The 16,841-nt window shown below is 39.6% G+C and overlaps 1 protein-coding gene across 7 annotated transcripts in view; it reads left to right on the forward strand.

The window, feature by feature from the left end:
• NAP1L1 (nucleosome assembly protein 1 like 1) overlaps window positions 1-16,841 on the forward strand; it is a 53,632-nt gene that overhangs the window by 19,964 nt on the left and 16,827 nt on the right. For 5 of the 7 annotated variants that reach the window (XM_030548692.1, XM_030548691.1, XM_030548693.1 and 2 more), the window contains 3 exons: window positions 5,947-5,983; window positions 6,983-7,071; window positions 10,908-11,010. In XM_030548692.1, coding sequence (XP_030404552.1) covers window positions 5,947-5,983; window positions 6,983-7,071; window positions 10,908-11,010 — 229 coding nt within the window. Of the gene's footprint in view, window positions 1-2,799; window positions 2,880-5,944; window positions 5,984-6,982; window positions 7,072-10,907; window positions 11,011-16,841 lie in introns of all 7 variants that reach the window. The other 2 variants (XM_030548697.1, XM_030548695.1) reach the window with 2 other exon arrangements.

Consider the following 16,841-nt stretch of genomic DNA (forward strand, 5'->3'; position numbering starts at 1 on the left):
ATCAAGGTTTTCTACATAAAAGTGGATTCTTGTTGGTTGTTATAATCTTAATACATATTTTTCACAACTCAGAGATGTAGTTTTCATTTTTAGAAGGTACATGTACATTTTTTTAAGTGATTTGTTTTGAAAACTTTTCAGATTAGCTTTACAGCTATATCAGAAAATGAATGATTGTTTGGTTATTTCATTCACCAAAGGTAATTGAAGCAGATATTTATGAAGTCATTGGGCGGTGAACTAGCTCCAATTCAACAGGTTAATTTATTAATATTCGGAGGATTTTCTTGCCATGTTTTAGGAGGAGAACATCACCAGATAGACACTTACATAATGTTTTTGTTAATTTATTCTGGACTTTTTTCTTCAACAGCAAACATGTAAAATTTTAACAAAACAAGCATATGAATTTTTGAATTTAAACATTCGTTTTTTAAAATCAAGCTTGTTTTTGTTAAAATTATTTTACTATTTTAGGTAAACAAAATATTTAAAAACAAATTAAATCAACTGTCAGCCAGGTCAACATGAGAAACTTAAAATATTGGCTTCTGCAGCAACTCAGTCTTCACCTTCATTTTCCTGTTTTGTTCATAATCCGGAAACAAGAAAAACAAGCATTCCTGCTTTTTCAGGTCCCAAAAGATTTCTCAGTTTGGTATGAATTAGTCCAAAGGAAGAAAATATTCTTTTTACAACGACAGAAGAAGCTACTGTCTTTTAAAAGTGAGATTCAACAGTCTCTGAATCAATGTGCTTAAGTGACTTCTACCAGGTCACTTGTGTGACTTTCTTTAAAACATCATCAGCAAACATATATTTCTTGAATGGTTCACACTTAGCTCTGAAGTTTATTATAGTGGGCATTATGGAGGGATGATTGCTGGATGTCCATGTCATAGCCAGCTCCTCTTCTTCAGCCATTAAGGTTTGACTTTGGTACCGGGTATTGAGAATATCGGCAAGAAAATGAGTTAGAGATAATGCTTGTCCCATTCATTTTTTTTTTTAAATGCTTGTAATTCTGTCATTGCATATTTCTCTCTTTAAGATCTCACTCAGTTCCTTCCAAATGTCAACAGCATCAGCAGTAAAACCGCTATTTCCCTGCATTTTGTTCAGGGCTACAGAAATAGGCTTCAGGGTACTCGGCATGTGGTCAATGTTTCTCTTAAGCCCAATGTTAAGAACTTTGGTTGTGACAGTGCTATCTATTTTTTTTTTATGATTTTGTTCACAAACTGTCATCAGATTAGGACAGTTCTTGATATAGCGCTCAAAACAGTCCACTACTGAGTTCCATTGCATGTCTTATGGGAGAGTTAGCTTGGTTCCTCCCACTTTTTTCAGAGCAGCTGCTGCAAAGTTGTTACAGAAGTATTTTTGCAATTTCAACAACATTAGCCTTTATTTCTGGAACACTGAAGTCTTTGGCTAGGTGGTGCATCAAATGAGCACTGCAACTGTATGTTGTTAGCTTGGGACTCTTCTAAATAATTTCTTCTCATCTTGGATACATTTGCAGCATTGTCTGTGACCAAGCTGTGTACTAGACATTTGAAATTTTTTTCAGTTTATCATAGCTTTTACTGCTACTTTTTGTATGTATTCTGCTGTGTGTGCATTTCCTGATGTATCAATTGTTTCTGTAAGGAAGACAGTCCCTTCTGTTGTCACACAAGCACGTACAACAGGATCATTGTGGACATTGCTCCACCCATCAAGACTCAGGTTAACAATTTTACCCTCTAGACCTTTTGCACACTGCTCAATTTCTTTCATACACTTTATCCAGCAATTTGCCTGCAACATCTGCTCTGTTAGGTGGACTATATCCTGGTCTTAGTGCCTGAACCACGTTAATGAAGTGTGGGTTCTCAATCATATGGAAAGGAGAGTTTGTTACATAAACAAACTGGGCAATTTTTTCATCAATTACTTTTTTGTAATCTGCTGGTTCTTACCACAAATTTATCTGTTTGTTTCTGGATTATGGAGATTTTTTTCTTTTCTTTTTGCTACAGGTGATGTACTGTGGCTATGTAACATACATGATGTGACTGAAACACTATCATTGGCAGATTACTCTGAAACTATAGAAAATGATGGTGATTTTCAGAATCCTGTATGTTGAGGATGGATTTTCCTAAACAAAATAAGTCAATACAGTTATTTAATTATTATTACCATACTGCTCATTTAGTATTACTCATAGCATTTACTGACACTCAGTACTACTTTAAAGATGAAATTGTAAAAGGAAGATCTGCCTATTTCAGCTATTTTTTATCACAACTGCATCTAAAGTGGTAGTACCATGGAGTAACAACTATATTTTTTGCTCAAACATGAGAATTCAAGAACAGTCAGAAAGAAGACAGGCAGTCCTTACGAAAGAAGTATGAAATAAAAAAAAGTTTACCAACCCGAAGATCATGCATGTTCAGACATGTTCCTTTAATCATCTTCACCGGAGCTTCCTCCTGAGAAGGCACACTTCTCATGATGTTTCATTTGAGCAACCAGGCCTTGTGTTTCTTTGTTGCATTGTTTGCATTTTGCACGCATGCCTGTCTTACCCAGAGAAAGAGGAACTTCATTAAAATTCCCAAACTGGGTCTCTTTTATGGCCTGCTGCCATTATAGCTTTTTCCCTTCTAGTGAGAGAATGGTATGGTAGATCTCAAATCAATGAAGGCTACACTCGGAAGGACCGTAAGATTTCTAGAATATGCTGCTCGAACATATTTTTACTTTTGTTTCTACTGTCTGTCCCTCCCTTCTCACATTTATCTCCAGACTTCTTCTCCTTGTCCAGATCTATTCTGCCGCCAACAATCTTCATTGAACTTTTTGCAACTTTGCACTTTTAGAGAGAGGTAAGGGATTGACTCTCTGTATACAAATTTGCAGAGAGACAATAGAGTTGAGGTCTGTTTGTTTCTCGCCTCTATATATTTATATATTTTAAAAACATTTTTACTGTTAACACGCATGCTATCTCTGGAGACCCAAATCTACAGTTTGAGAACTGCAAAACTAAGCATCTCTGATGGTACCTTCTAGACTGAGCACTGAATCCCATTGGATAGATAGAAAGATTAACGTAAATCTATACAGAAGCCCCTGGAACTCCGTAAGATTGGGGCCCTAATCCATGAACTATTTAAACTCATTTACGAATCTTTTCTTAACCATTACATGAATATATTGTCTCATACTATAGCATTTATAATCCCTGTTCCATGAGGAGATGTGTTCCAGCTCCAGGCAAAAACCTGCAGCTCCACTGCTCTGGAGCTGCTCTGTGTTCCAGCTCTGGGCTCTGCTCCAAAGCCCTGGAGATATCTTTGAGCTATAATGTATCTTAATTAAAATGATCTTTAGATAGATTTTTTTTCCTCAAAAAGCATTTTATCAAAAAATCTGATTTAAATGAAAAACTGACTTATTTTTTTAAAACATTGATTTTTATCCACCCTGCTGAAAATTAAATAGGAATCGTATAAAGAGTGAAAACATGGTCTAATCACTAATGCTACGTTAACTATGTTGGTGAGGATGGTGTAGGCCAGCTATACCATGCAGCCAATTAGCCAGATCTTAGACCTTATCCAGTATCTATCATCCGGGGGTTAGAAGGGAAAGATAAAGTACCTCTCTATCCGGTGATGCAAACGAATAAAGAAGAGAGAAGAATAAAGTAAACAGATGACCGCTTTTATTTAAAACAAACAGTGAGATGTGGTTTGACTATTTGGATTTGAAATCCAGGCCCAAGCAGGCAGACACCTTGGCAATAAACCTAAAACAAAAATATCCCAGATATTTCTACGTGTTAATAGGCAGTAGATAGTATGACACTGTCACAGGCGACTGAGGGACCCTGGGTCTCAGCTGCTTCTTAGGAGGAGATCAACAGGCTCTGCTGATGCAGAAGAGAGGCCTGGCTCTGCGATCACTCGAGAGTGAGCAATCAACAGGACCTCTGTACTTTTCTCTGAAAATGATGTGGAGTTCAGAGATGGGTAAGCATACTCACAGTTCTTAATGCTGGTCTTCTGGTCCACGTAGCAAATACAGTGGTACCGTGGCTGCCTCCAGGATGGATAGCAACTAGGCAGCGCGTGCTCAGAGATTATATAGGCACAAGCACGGCAAAGTTCTGAGGTAAAACTGGCAGCTCCCCTGCTTGAACCTGTTTCAATCAGTTCTATGCTGACAGTTGGCTGCATTTCCCGCCAGAGTTCCAAAAGGGCGCACAAACTTCAAAAAGAAGCTAAACAAATATAGTCGAGCTGTTTGGCAGGCACAGCTCTTTGAATTTTAGACTCCATATCTAATACATGGTTAAATACCTTAACCAGATGTGAAGGCATACAGTATAACTCATTCTAAAGCACAAGACAATTAATTTATAATCTCTATTTCATATAAAAAACATTCTTACAAGGTGTACAAAAGAATAACACAAGTATGAAGGGACAAAATTAGAAAGGCCAAGGCACAAGGTAGGTTACACCTACCAAGGGACATAAAAGGCAATAAGAAGAGATTCTTTACTTTACTTTAGGAGAAAGAGAAAGCATGTTTGGTTTTTTTTTTTTTTTTTTTTTTTGTTTGGGTTTTTTTTTTTGGGGGGGGGTAAAGTAAGGCATTTGATGGTCCCACATTTTCAAAAGCAAGCTAGGGAAATGTGGTCTTGATGAAATTACTGTAAGGTGGGTGCACAGCTGGTTGAAAAACCATGCTCTGAGAGTAGTTAGTAATGGTTTACTGTCGAACTAGGAAGTTGTATCTGCAGGGGTCCTGGAGGATCTGGTGGAATTTAATAAAAATATTGATGACTTGAAGTGGAGACTATGCATATAAAATTTGCAGATGACACCAAGCTGGGAAGGGTTGCAGCAAGCAAGCACTTTGGAGGAGAGGATTAGAATTCAAAATGACCATGACAAATTGCTGGATTTGTCTGAATTTTGCACTTGTCTTTACTGAATTTCATCTTGCTAAGTACTTGCTTGAAAATGAAAAATCAAATGCACAACTCTAAAATGCGGAATAACTGACTAGGTGGTAGTACAGCTGAAAAGGACCGAGGGTCAGAGTGGACCACAAATTGAATTTGTCAGCAATGTGATACAGTTGCAAAAAAGACTCTCATTTTAAGGTGTATTAACAAGAGTGTCATATGTAAGACATGGGAGGTAACCGTCCTGTTCTCGGCACTGGTGAGACCTTAACCGGAGTACTGTGTCCAGTTATGGGTGCCACATTTTAGGAAAGATATGGACATACTAGAGAGAGAGTCCAGATGAGAGCAACATAAATTATGAAAAGTTTAGACAACCTGACACATGGAAGAGAGGCTGCTTTTTATTTAAAAAAAAAAACGTGGCTAGTCTTGAGAAAACACGACTGAAGGGAGACCTGATCATAGTCTTCAAATATGTAGAGTTGTTACAGAGAGGTTGGTGATCAGTTATTTTCCGTGTACACTAAAAGTATGTCAAGAAGCGATGGGCTTAATCTGCAACAAGGGAGATCTAGGTTAATATTAGGAAAAACTGTCTAAAAAGGTAATTAAAGACTGAAATAGACTTCCAAGGGAGGCAGTGAAATCCCCATCACTGGAAGTTAACAGGTTGGACAAACACCTGTCAAGGGTGATCTAGGCTTAGTTGGTCCTGTAATAGCGCAGGGAGCTGGAGTTGATAACTTGAAGTCCTTGCCAGCCCTATATTTCTGTGATTCTGTGCAGTGTGCACTCCTAACAAATGGGTACTTCTGTGACCTCAGCATAGTAACTATTTTGTAAACTACTGATAAGCTCTGAAAACTGATAGTATGTTTTACGCAGTTCTTAAACTTTATTTGTAATGTACATATTTGGTGTACGTAATTTCTGTATATAAAATCTAACACTTTTTTTTTTTTTTCCCTGAGGCTTTCTGAGGTCTGAGAACATGGCGGACATTGACAAGTAAGTATACAATTTTGGACATTTACTTTGACTAAAAATGTGTGTGAATTGATTAATCCTGTATTTTAAACTGCTGGGATTTTCTGGCTAACTTTTTTTTTCTCTAAGGTGTATATATTAGGTTGGTGTAAAATGAGCAAATATGTAAATAGATTCATGTTTTGTTTTATTACATGCTCATTTGGGACTGTAACTGCAGTAGCTATTAAGCAAAATGTAAACTGAAAATATTTTAGTTAACTACAAAATATAATTCAACTAATGTACTAAATTACTAAAACTAGCAGCATCGCCTGTTCCACTGTTATGTTAAACATTACTTTTCTTTCTCTTGTCTTTTTATTAGTAGTGCTCAGCCAAAATGTAGGGATCTTTGTCAGTCTGCTTCCTCCAAACATATTGTCAGTTACTAAACATACTTCAAAAGTGATATTGTAGTTTTAAAGTGTTGCAGAATCTTACTTTAAACAGGATACGGGTGAAACTTATGTCTTGTGTTTAAAACAGTTTCTGTGATTTAATAGTGCTGTAGAGTTAGTCTTGTTTTACAGAGGGAGAAATGTTGGGGCAGAGGTAGAGGTTTAAATGATTTGACAAAGTTCGCAGAGGGCATTTCTCCCCAGGATAGGATTGGAACTCTGATTCTCGGTTCCTAGTCTTGTACGTAAACCACTAAATTATTTGCTCATTAGGATAGTAAAAGTGAAATTGTTGGTGTGGAAAGTTTCCAGTTTGAATTTTACTATTTTGGTCAAATTTGCTGGTGGAAAGAAGTTGTAAATGGTGTGTGGTTTTTTTTTGTTTGTTTGTTTCTTTGTTTTTTGTTTTTAAATACCCAACCACAAAACAGACTACATCAGCTTAGTTGTTACACTGGGAACTAATACACTATCTGTAACTTCAGCTTTTTCAGAACAAGTTGTATTAGTAAACAAGTCCTTTAGTTTAAAAGGAAAAAACAAAACAAACTTCAACTCTTGAATTGAATGTTTCTCCTAGCAAAGAACAGGCTGAACTTGACCAACAGGATATGGAAGATGTTGAAGAAGTGGAAGAAGAAGAAACTGGCGAGGATGCCAACAGTAAAGGTAACACTGTAACATACTTAAATCAAAAGAAATTCTAAAGGGATTTCCTGCCTCAATTTAAACTGAATGCAAATGATAAAACATGATTTTTTTTAATGCTTTTTTAAATTCTGAAACCAGAAAGGTATTACTCAAAGGGATTTTTAATGATCATTCACTTCATGCTTGTCTGCTCTCATTCTTTTTTTTAATCACAAACAGCAGCAGTTCACAAAACATTACCCATGTGAACCAGAGTCATTGACCAGTCAGTTTTTCTGTCAGTACTCTCAAATGAACTTTACTGCTCGCTTGTCTTAATTTCACAGTCAAACATTCAACTTCAAAACGATTCAGTCATGATTAGTAGTGTCATAACCTATTCCCAGATTTGGACCTTAGCGTCCAAAATATGGGGGTTAGCATGAAAACCTCCAAGCTTAGTTACCAGCTTGGACCTGGTAAAGCTGCCACCACCCAAAAAATTAGTGTTTTGGGGCACTCTGGTCCCCCAAAAAACCTTCCCTGGGGACCCCAAGACCCAAATCCCTTGAGTCTCTCAACAAAGGGAAATAAACCATTTCCCTTCCCCCCTCCAGGTGTTTCCTCCCTGGGTTCCTGGAGAGATACACAGAAGCAAGCTCTGTGAATCTAAACAGAGGGATTCCACCCTCTCTATTTCTAGTCCTGGAAACAAAAGTACTTCCCTCTTCACCCAGAGGGTATGCAAAGTCAGGCTAGTAAATCTAACACACACAGATTTCCCCCTGACTTCTTCCTCCCACCAATTCCCTGGTGAGCACAGACTCAATTCCCTGGAGTTCCCCACTAAAGAAAAACTCCAACAGGTCTTAAAGAGAGAGAGCTTTATATAAAAAGAAGTACATAAAAATGGTTTCTCTGTATTAAGGTGACAAATACAGGGTCAATTGCTTAAAAGAAATATGAATAAACAGCCTTATTCAAAAAGAATACAATTCAAAGCACTCCAACTATACCATGTAAATACAAAAGAAAAGAACAACCACCCCTATTGTTTTATGATCTCTGTACTCACAACTTGGAAACAGAAGATTAGAAAGCAGGAAACAGAAATCCTCCCATAGCCGAGAGAGAGACAGGCAGAAGACCAAGAACAAAGGACTCGCACACAAACTTCCCTCTACCCAGATTTGAAAAAGTCTTGTTTCCTGATTGGTCCTCTGGTCAGGTGTTTCAGGTTACTTCTTTCCAGGTGTAAGAGACACTAACCCATAGCTATCTGTTTATGACAAGTAGAAATCCACATATATCTAAAATTGGTTCCAAAAAAAATAAAAACCCATTTATATCTAGTTAGTAGTACATTTTGCATGACACACAATCCAGGTGGAAAAAGTTGGTCCTGCTCATGTAATGTAGTTCGGTTTGCAGGGTGAAAATGGAATTTGAAAAGAGCAAAGAAGTAAAAATGTAAACAAATGCGAAGAAATGCTTTTAGTGTATTAGCAGTATGAAGCCTGCAGTAGAATTGCTGGATTTGCTGAAGATAACAGATTAAAGTAACTGGTTGATAAATAGCAACAAGTTCCCATAATCCGATGGTATAACACCTAAAGAGTTCCCAAAGAACTTGAGTGAAATGGTTGTATGCTTTTGTTAGCAATTAAACTAAATTAAAATCCACATTTATAGCTGAAGACTGGGGTAGCATGTGTTACCTACCTGTAAAAAGGCACTAAGGGAAGTTCAGTACTAGGCAAACTTGGCTGAAATAAATAAAAATAGAGTTCTAAAATACCCATATCATAGGGACTGACCAGCAGAACTTAAAAGAATAAAATTATGCGTTTCTAATCCTATTGTCCTTTAGCATGTAAACAAAGTAGTGAGTGTAAAAAAGACCCCTTTGACATAATTTATTTGGAATTTCAAGAGCCTGTTTGAAAGTTCTTCACTGAATACTATTAAGGAAACTTGGTAGTCTTGGATTAGAGTTGGAAGTTTTTTCTCAGGGATTAAAAACTTTAAAGAGTAGGAATAAATGGTCACTTTTTCGACATGGTAGAAGATTGACACTTGAGTGCCCTAAAATGCTGTACTAGAACTGGTGTTTAATATATTAATTTGATAAAATTGCAGATGTTTCAGTTTCATATGTTTTAAGTATAGAGAAGATGGAAGAACTAGAAAGATCTAAGAAAGCTGTCTGAACAGTTCAATGGCAAACAAGTTGTCATTGATAAATGCAGGGTAATCCCCTTTGGAGAAGTAACTTGAACTACTTCATGTTACTGGCATCTAAATTGCAATCACTCAGACTGGACTGCTGTTGTGCACAGCTCTCTGAAAACCTCTGTTCAATGTGTAAATGCAGTCAAAACAGTGAACAATTTTAGAATGTAAGTATTGGACAGAAAATAATATGCAATTTTATGCAAAGATGGTACAACCTCATCTGAAGTAGTGTTTGCTTCTGGGAGAGATTAAAAAGATCGAGACTTTGTTTAATTTAGCACACAAAAATAGGAGGGGTTTAGATGTATGTGTATGTATACACACACATCTTAACCTCTGAAAATGCAGGAACAAGGGTGTTCAGTGAAAGATAACTTTTTAAAAAGCTGATAAAAGGGAAACTCTTATGCATTTTGGAATAAGAAACGGTGTGGAATTCATTGCCACAGGATATTGAGGCCAAGAGCTTGGTACAAGTTAAAAGATGAATATTAATATGGATAATGAGAACAGTTACAATTACATTAGAGAAGACACATTTTATAGGATATAAGCTTCCCTGATTCAAGATATGCCGGAGGTTAGGAAGCAGCTTCTCCACTGGCAGTTACTTTTATTTAATTTTTTTAAACGATGGGATTTCTTGTACCTACCTCTGAAGAATCTGGTACTGACCAGTCATAGATGATTATACATTAATATGTGGGATTAGAGGGATTGCTGGTCTGATCTGGTATGGCAGTTTGTTCCTGCGCATTAAATATTTCTGCTTAATAAGTCACTTATGCCTTAATTTCACTAGTATTTTTTGGTGAAATCTTGTATAAATTAGAGACTTGTAGGGTAGTTACTGAATCCAGTTCGAGTTTTGACAGTTGTACAGAAATTCTTCTTTGTGAGAATATTGACTTATTGCACAGTCCCTGTCCGGGCCCAAAGCAAAAAGTACAAATCTCAGTATCTTGCATTTCTTTATACCTATCTCATAGAACTGGAAGGGACCCTGAAAGGTCATCAAGTCCAGCTCCTTCACTAGCAGGACCAAGTACTGATTTTGCCCCAGATCCCTTAGTGGCCCCCTCTAGGATTGAACTCACAACCCTGGGTTTAGCAGGCCAATGCTCACCACTCAGCTATCCCTCCCTCAATAATATATGGAAATATACCTATCAATATGGAGTTATACCTACCTGTCTTTGCATCATTTCATTTGAAATGTTTAAAAAAAAAAAAAAAAAGCACTTTTGTTCAAGACATCATTTTTGATGACCTGTTGTAAACTTGTGTTTTCTTTTCTAATGACTGGGTCAACTTTTCATAAAATAAGAATCTCGGAGCTTTGTCTCTTTTTAAAATGGCCAACTTTTAGATTTTCCAAATACTCAGCTGTCTTTCAAAATGATCAGAATAAGATGGATCTTTACTAACATTTTTAATAGGATATTTAAGGCACAATGTCAGTGGGAAAACGGAAGTGTGAAATGCTCCTATTTGTGTTGCATTTCCTTTGAAAAGGTTCAGATATCAAGGATTGTCAACCTGGCATCTTTCCCTAGTACTAAAATAAGTTTATTTCCAGGTTGTCTACAGGATTAGCATAATGCATTTGCAAAACCTCTCCTCTTCTTGGTTTTACTTAGCTCGGCAGCTGACTGTGCAGATGATGCAAAATCCTCAGATTCTTGCAGCCCTTCAGGAAAGACTTGATGGTCTGGTAGGAACATCTACAGGATATATAGAAAGGTACAGCTTGTTCTCATTCAGTAGTTAAGTATTTGTTTTTATAATCTTGTTCTCTGTGGAAGTGTTCACACCACTCAGTCTCTTCGCTTTCAGACAAATAGTATTAATACATCCTAAACTACCTGCTGGGACCAAATATATCTGAGAACCTAACCTTTCCAAGAGAGCAGGAACTGAGTTCTCTTCTTTTTTAATTTGAGGAAGGGAAGGTGGGGAGCTTGGTAAAGAGCTTAAAATAGGGCTGACATGTTAAAGTGACTTGCAGAGTTACATTTGTTTTACTTAAGTTGAAGTTTAACTGTTTGAGGTTGCTTTCATAGTCTTATAATAGCTCCAATTCTTTCAGTAATAAATATTTTTTTTAAAAGCTTGGATCTGTTTCTGTAATATGGGTGCTGAGTTATTTGTATCTTGATATCCTTGTTACAGTATGGTCAGAAAAACTTGTAGAATGATTAAATAGCATAAAACTTCAGTAATGCAGCATTAAGATTGCCCAGTTGATAGCTCATGCACTTGAATTTTGCTGAACTCTGCATTCTGCAAATGTCAGAAAGCCAGAAAATGGAGTTAAGATAAATGCTTGCACATCCTTAACTCTTGTCACCTGGAACTGGCAGTAGCCCCTGGGAATTATCTGCATGGACTACAGCTGCATTCACTGAGCGTAGCTGTATTGAATGGTGGAGGGATAAGTTGGAGCAGCTTAGGAGAGCTGTAGTTGTGATAAGAAGAGGAGAACTGGGTCTGTGTCCCTTCTCCTCTCCTCCCCTTCCCTTCCCCCCAACATATGTTGTCAAAAGAAAGATACACATGTACCTTGAGGTTCTACTCTGCGTCACTTTTATACAGAATTTGGTAGGTTGTGTGAGTAGCAGGGCTCCAGAGTCTTCTTGCCATGGGTGCTCTCATGAGATGGGATATGAGCGCAGCTGGTGGATATAATGATGAGTCTGAGGAAGTACAGGTTTGGGTGGTATATGCAAGTGTCAGTGGGTTGTGGAAGGGTATGAAGTGGTTGTTAAAGCATGGCATTGTCTGGGTAGTAGTCTGTGTTTGTGTTTGAGTGTTGGGCAAGGGCAAGTAGCACCTATTCATTACCTGCACTCTGCCTTGTCACTATGTGTGTTATGGGCTTTATGGGGCACTGCTCCAGTCATGTCATAGGTGTTCCCTTCCCTCCCACCAACCTACCCCCAACCCAGTGTGGTTTCTGATATGGGCAGAGTTAAAGTTGCATTGTTGTTTACCTTCACTCTGTTTCTTGTTTTTCAGTAGAGTTTCTCTGAACTTCTTCTAGAAGGGCATGAGCTACCACCAGGCAACCTGAACTCTGGGTTAATTATGGGGGTTTTGCTACTTAATATCCAATTTTTTATTTTTTAATTTTTTTTTAAACAAAGATGTTTGTTGGTAGGAGTTAGTGGTCCTTGGGGCAGTTGTTTTACCTAGTTTGCAGCCGATAAGGTACTGTAGGTATGCAATAATCAAAAGGCCTAGCTTTATATAGTGCTTTTCATCAGTATCTCCATTTTTACAGATAGGAAACTGAGGCACAGAGGTGAAATGACTTGCTCCCAGTCACCAAGTAGGCCAGTGACAAAGCTAGAAGTAGTCCCAGTCAGTATTTTCACTAGGCCAAATGGTTGTGATGTGGTTTGCTCAGTGTTCCTCCCCCCTTCAGTATATCTTGTGGGATAATAGTAGTGCATTGAAATGTTTGCAATGTGTAGTTGTGAACAGGGCCAGTGTGGGAAATCTCATCCATGGTCTGTCCCAAAATCTTGACAGTCTTATTACTTGGTTGTTACAGTAACGTAGGGCAAGTCTACAATTATAATGCTGCAGCAGCATACAGTTGGTGTAGCTTTAATTAAGATGCTCCAAGTACTCCTGAGGGCAGTCTGTACTAAAAAATTAACTTCTGCACACTATTTTAAAATTCTGCAAGTTTTATTTGTCAATAAATAAATGCAGTGGCTCCAGCACAGCAGTAGGGAGCACAGGCCACTGGCTGCATGAAGGTGGGAGATCACCCTGCAACCAGGGCTGGCTCTAGCCATTTTGCTGACCCAAGCACGGCCACGCCGTGGGGGGCGCACTGCTGCTCGCTGGTTCCACGGCTCCGGTGGACCTCCCACAGGTGTCCCTGCGGAGGGTCCACTGGTGCCATGGGACCAGTGGACCCTCCGCAGGCATGCCTGCGGGAGGTCCACTGGAGCTGCCTGCTGCCCTCCCGGCAACTGGCAGAGCACCCCCCGCTGCATGCCGCCCCAAGCACGCGCTTGGTGCGCTGGGGCCTGGAGCCAGCCCTGCCTGCAGCCCTCCCACCCCTTTGGACATTTAATTCAATGGTGTGGCTGCACCTGGTCCTGACACAGCACAAGGTCTGGGCCTGCCTCAGAAACACCCTGGGACCCTACCCATCTGCACCAGATGTGGGGCAGGCAGGATCCAAGTGTGGAGGCACGCTGTGTGTGGTGGGGGGGGGAGAAGGGAATCCAGGTGTGATCTGAGAGGATTCTGTGTGGGACAGTCTGGATGCAGGCAGCTCAGTGGGGGGTCTAGGTGTGGGGGGGATCTGGATACACAAAGGCGTGTTGGAGTTCCAGGTGCAGGGGCGATGGGACTCTGTAGGGGCTTCCAGGTGACAGTGTTTGGGACTCAGCAGAAGGGGGGGGGCTCAGGAGGGGTGTCTGGGTGGTGGGGGAAGGTCTGGATGCAGCTAGTTGGGGGTCACTGGTATAGGGGTCTGGATGTGAGGGCTCAGTGCAGGTGGAGCATTAAGATGGGGGTTTGAATAAAGGGAGCTCAGTGCAGGGGTGGGGGTCCAGAGACGGGCTGAGGTTCAGTGGGGTGGGGTTTGGGTATGGAGGGCCGCCTGAGGCTTGGCAGGGGTGTCTGGGTATGGGACGTTTAGATACACAGAGGTTGGGTGGATGGGGGAGCAGCTCCCCATACAGTGACTCCTCCCCCTACAGTGACTCCTCCCCCTACAGCTGAGGACCGATGGGGGTAGGAAGAAGGGGAGGATGCCGAGTTTCCTGCAGCTACGGGAGGTCTGTCATAGCCCTAGCCACTCCTTGCAGGGGAAGAATAAATCCTGTCCTCTCCTGCCTCCAGCCCTGATGGGACTCACAGCTGATCCTATCTCAGGGATGGAGCCACTGGCTGGGATGTCCCTAGCTCTGCGGTGATTTACCTCTCTGCGGCTGCTTTAGATGCCTGAAATGATGTACCTGCGCTATTAGGGAGTGGTGCATGACTGCTTTTGCAGCTTCCGTTTGCTTCCCTGCAGAAAAATGACTGACAGGGAAGTAATCTGCGAGGGACACGAATTCTGTGCACATGCAGTGTGATGTAGAATTTGCCCAGGAGTATAAACTGATGAGAGTGCATGCTCTCCTGTCTATGTAGTTAGCTACCACCTCTCGGGGAGGTGGATTTTATCGGTGGGAGAAGTTCTTCCCATAACGTAGAGCTGTCTACGCAGGGGCTTTCGATGGTATAATTACGTTGCTATGGGGCTTGAATTTTTCTCATCCCTGAGCGGCATAGTTATGCTAATATAGGTCTGTTGTGTAGACGGGAGTGTTGAGCGAAGACTGGTATGTCTGTATTCTCCAGCTCCCCCTCTCCTTCCCATCCCAAACCCTGACTGACAGATATTAGCAGTATGCCTCCCAAACCTTTCCAGATGTCTGCCTGAGGTGAGACACAAGCTGCCACTGGTTGGTGGGTCTTGTTTAAAGGACTACTGTTTATCCCCTTGTGCTGTCCAGCTGGTATGAAACTTAAGGCTAAAAATCCTGTTAACTCCTCTGTCCATGTATGCTCCTTATAATCCATCAAGAATGAGAATAAGCAGGTGAGGCTTGCAACAAGCCTAATGGGAGAAGCAAAGTCTTTTTCAAATAATGTTTTAATTTGATTTCCTCCAAAGGGCTGATGCGTACTGTGGACCACCCCAAATGATTATTTTTTGTAAACAGGCTACAAATTAGCCTTTTGTTTAAGAGCTTGCCAGAAATGGGAATACCTTGTCCATGGGGAACTTCAAAAATCCCCTCTATTCAAAACAGGTAAAAACAATTTTGAAACTTTTTCTGCAAAGAACAAGAATTTCAAAATTCTGTTGTGGAAAAAGTGGGAACATTGTTTCAACCTTTTCAGAATGTTTGAGGCTATAGGCAGCTCAGGCTGCCTCAGAGTTGGGGCTCCCAGATGCCCAATCTGGAAGTCCAGGCTGCTGAGGAGCTGATCAGGCAAGCAAGCTGGCAGGAAACCAAGCAAGCTTCCATTGCAAGTTCTGTTGAAATTCAGTTGAAATCAATACATTCCTGTGGAATGTTTAGGTTTTGACAAATTGGCATTTTCAGATGGAAAAGCATTCTATTTGACCAAGTCTAGGTATTACTAGTTCTGTTGCAACCAGTCAGTTGCTCCTCTGTCCATGTTAAGACTAATTCCAATGAAGCTTGGCTCAACAAGCTGATTTTAAAGTCTTTCTGTAGGTCAAACAAACCTGAGGAGACTTGCCCTGCTTCTCCTTTGACCATACATTCATAACATTCTCTTGCATTCAGAGGACCAAGTGCTAACTGGGTGTCATCTTGTATCTGTTTGTTCCTTCAGCTGTGATTCTTTTGGACTTGTTGCCTCTCTTTGGAGCTATTGCATAATTCTTTTATAAAACTGCTTATAGGTGACACTTCCTGTGTGAAAGGACAAGGCATGTAAAGATAATGTATATATAAATCTCAGTTGAAGTTTGAAATTAATTGGCACTAGCAGTTCTGCATTTTACTTTTATATTCAATATGATTTATACTAAGGAACCCAGATGCTCCTGTAAAAGGGGTTAATCTGCATTAAATTACTCTGGCTTGAATTTGCATTAGGTGTCCAATATTAGCCTGACAGCCTCTGATGCAGAGAAACAGATGTATGTATTTGTTTCTTGATGCTTATATGGACAGGTCCTAGCACCTGTCCAGTGTCCTTAGACTCTTGCAAAATGTTACTCTAGTCAGTGACATCAAATGAGTGCTTATCATATGCTGTCTCAAAAGAATTCTTTCTAACATTTTTCTATTAACATCTTTACACAACTAACCTTTTGATTTTTTTTTCACTGTACCATTCCTTCAAATTGAAATTGCAGTTGAGTATTAATGATAAATTTGACCTTAAATTTTGGAACATCTCTTTTAGAACGTATGAAAGGAATATAACTGAATGTAAATGTCATAGAGTGGCTAAACTTTTTTCTGAACCTTCATGAATAAGTTTGTTTGGTATTGCATATTACAGACCTCTGCTTCAGCAAAAGCTTGCTGCCGAATTATTGGTGACCTATGGGAAACTCACTTGTTCAATGTTGTTAATAGATATCTTAGTAGTCGGGGTGGTATATTCTTGTCAACCCTCAGAATGATGGTGAGGAAGGGTGGCAATTTTGCATTTTAAAACTAAGCTAGTGTTGCAATAGTCTCGGAACCTGTAAGTAATACAATATGAGTAAAGCAGTGCTAGATACTTAAGTTGTCAAACTACTTAATTGAGTCACATCCAGTGCTTAACAGTGCCTTCAGTTGTCTCTCCCTTCTTAAAGCTGAATGTGAGAAGAAGAATAAAAGCTTTCTGGTTATTGTCTGTTCTGATCAATATGGCCCACTTCTTTAATAAAGTAGGCAAATGCTAATGCACTCAATCTTTTCTAGTTCCTAAAATAACTTTACCTACACACTCCTTTTGGGTAGACAGTCTTCCAAATTTTAAAATATCCAATCATGAAATCACTATTTTGTCACTGATAGGATGGCAATGGA

This window comes from Gopherus evgoodei, chromosome 1 (assembly GCF_007399415.2).
Source record: "Gopherus evgoodei ecotype Sinaloan lineage chromosome 1, rGopEvg1_v1.p, whole genome shotgun sequence".
NCBI classification, from domain to species: domain Eukaryota; kingdom Metazoa; phylum Chordata; order Testudines; family Testudinidae; genus Gopherus; species Gopherus evgoodei.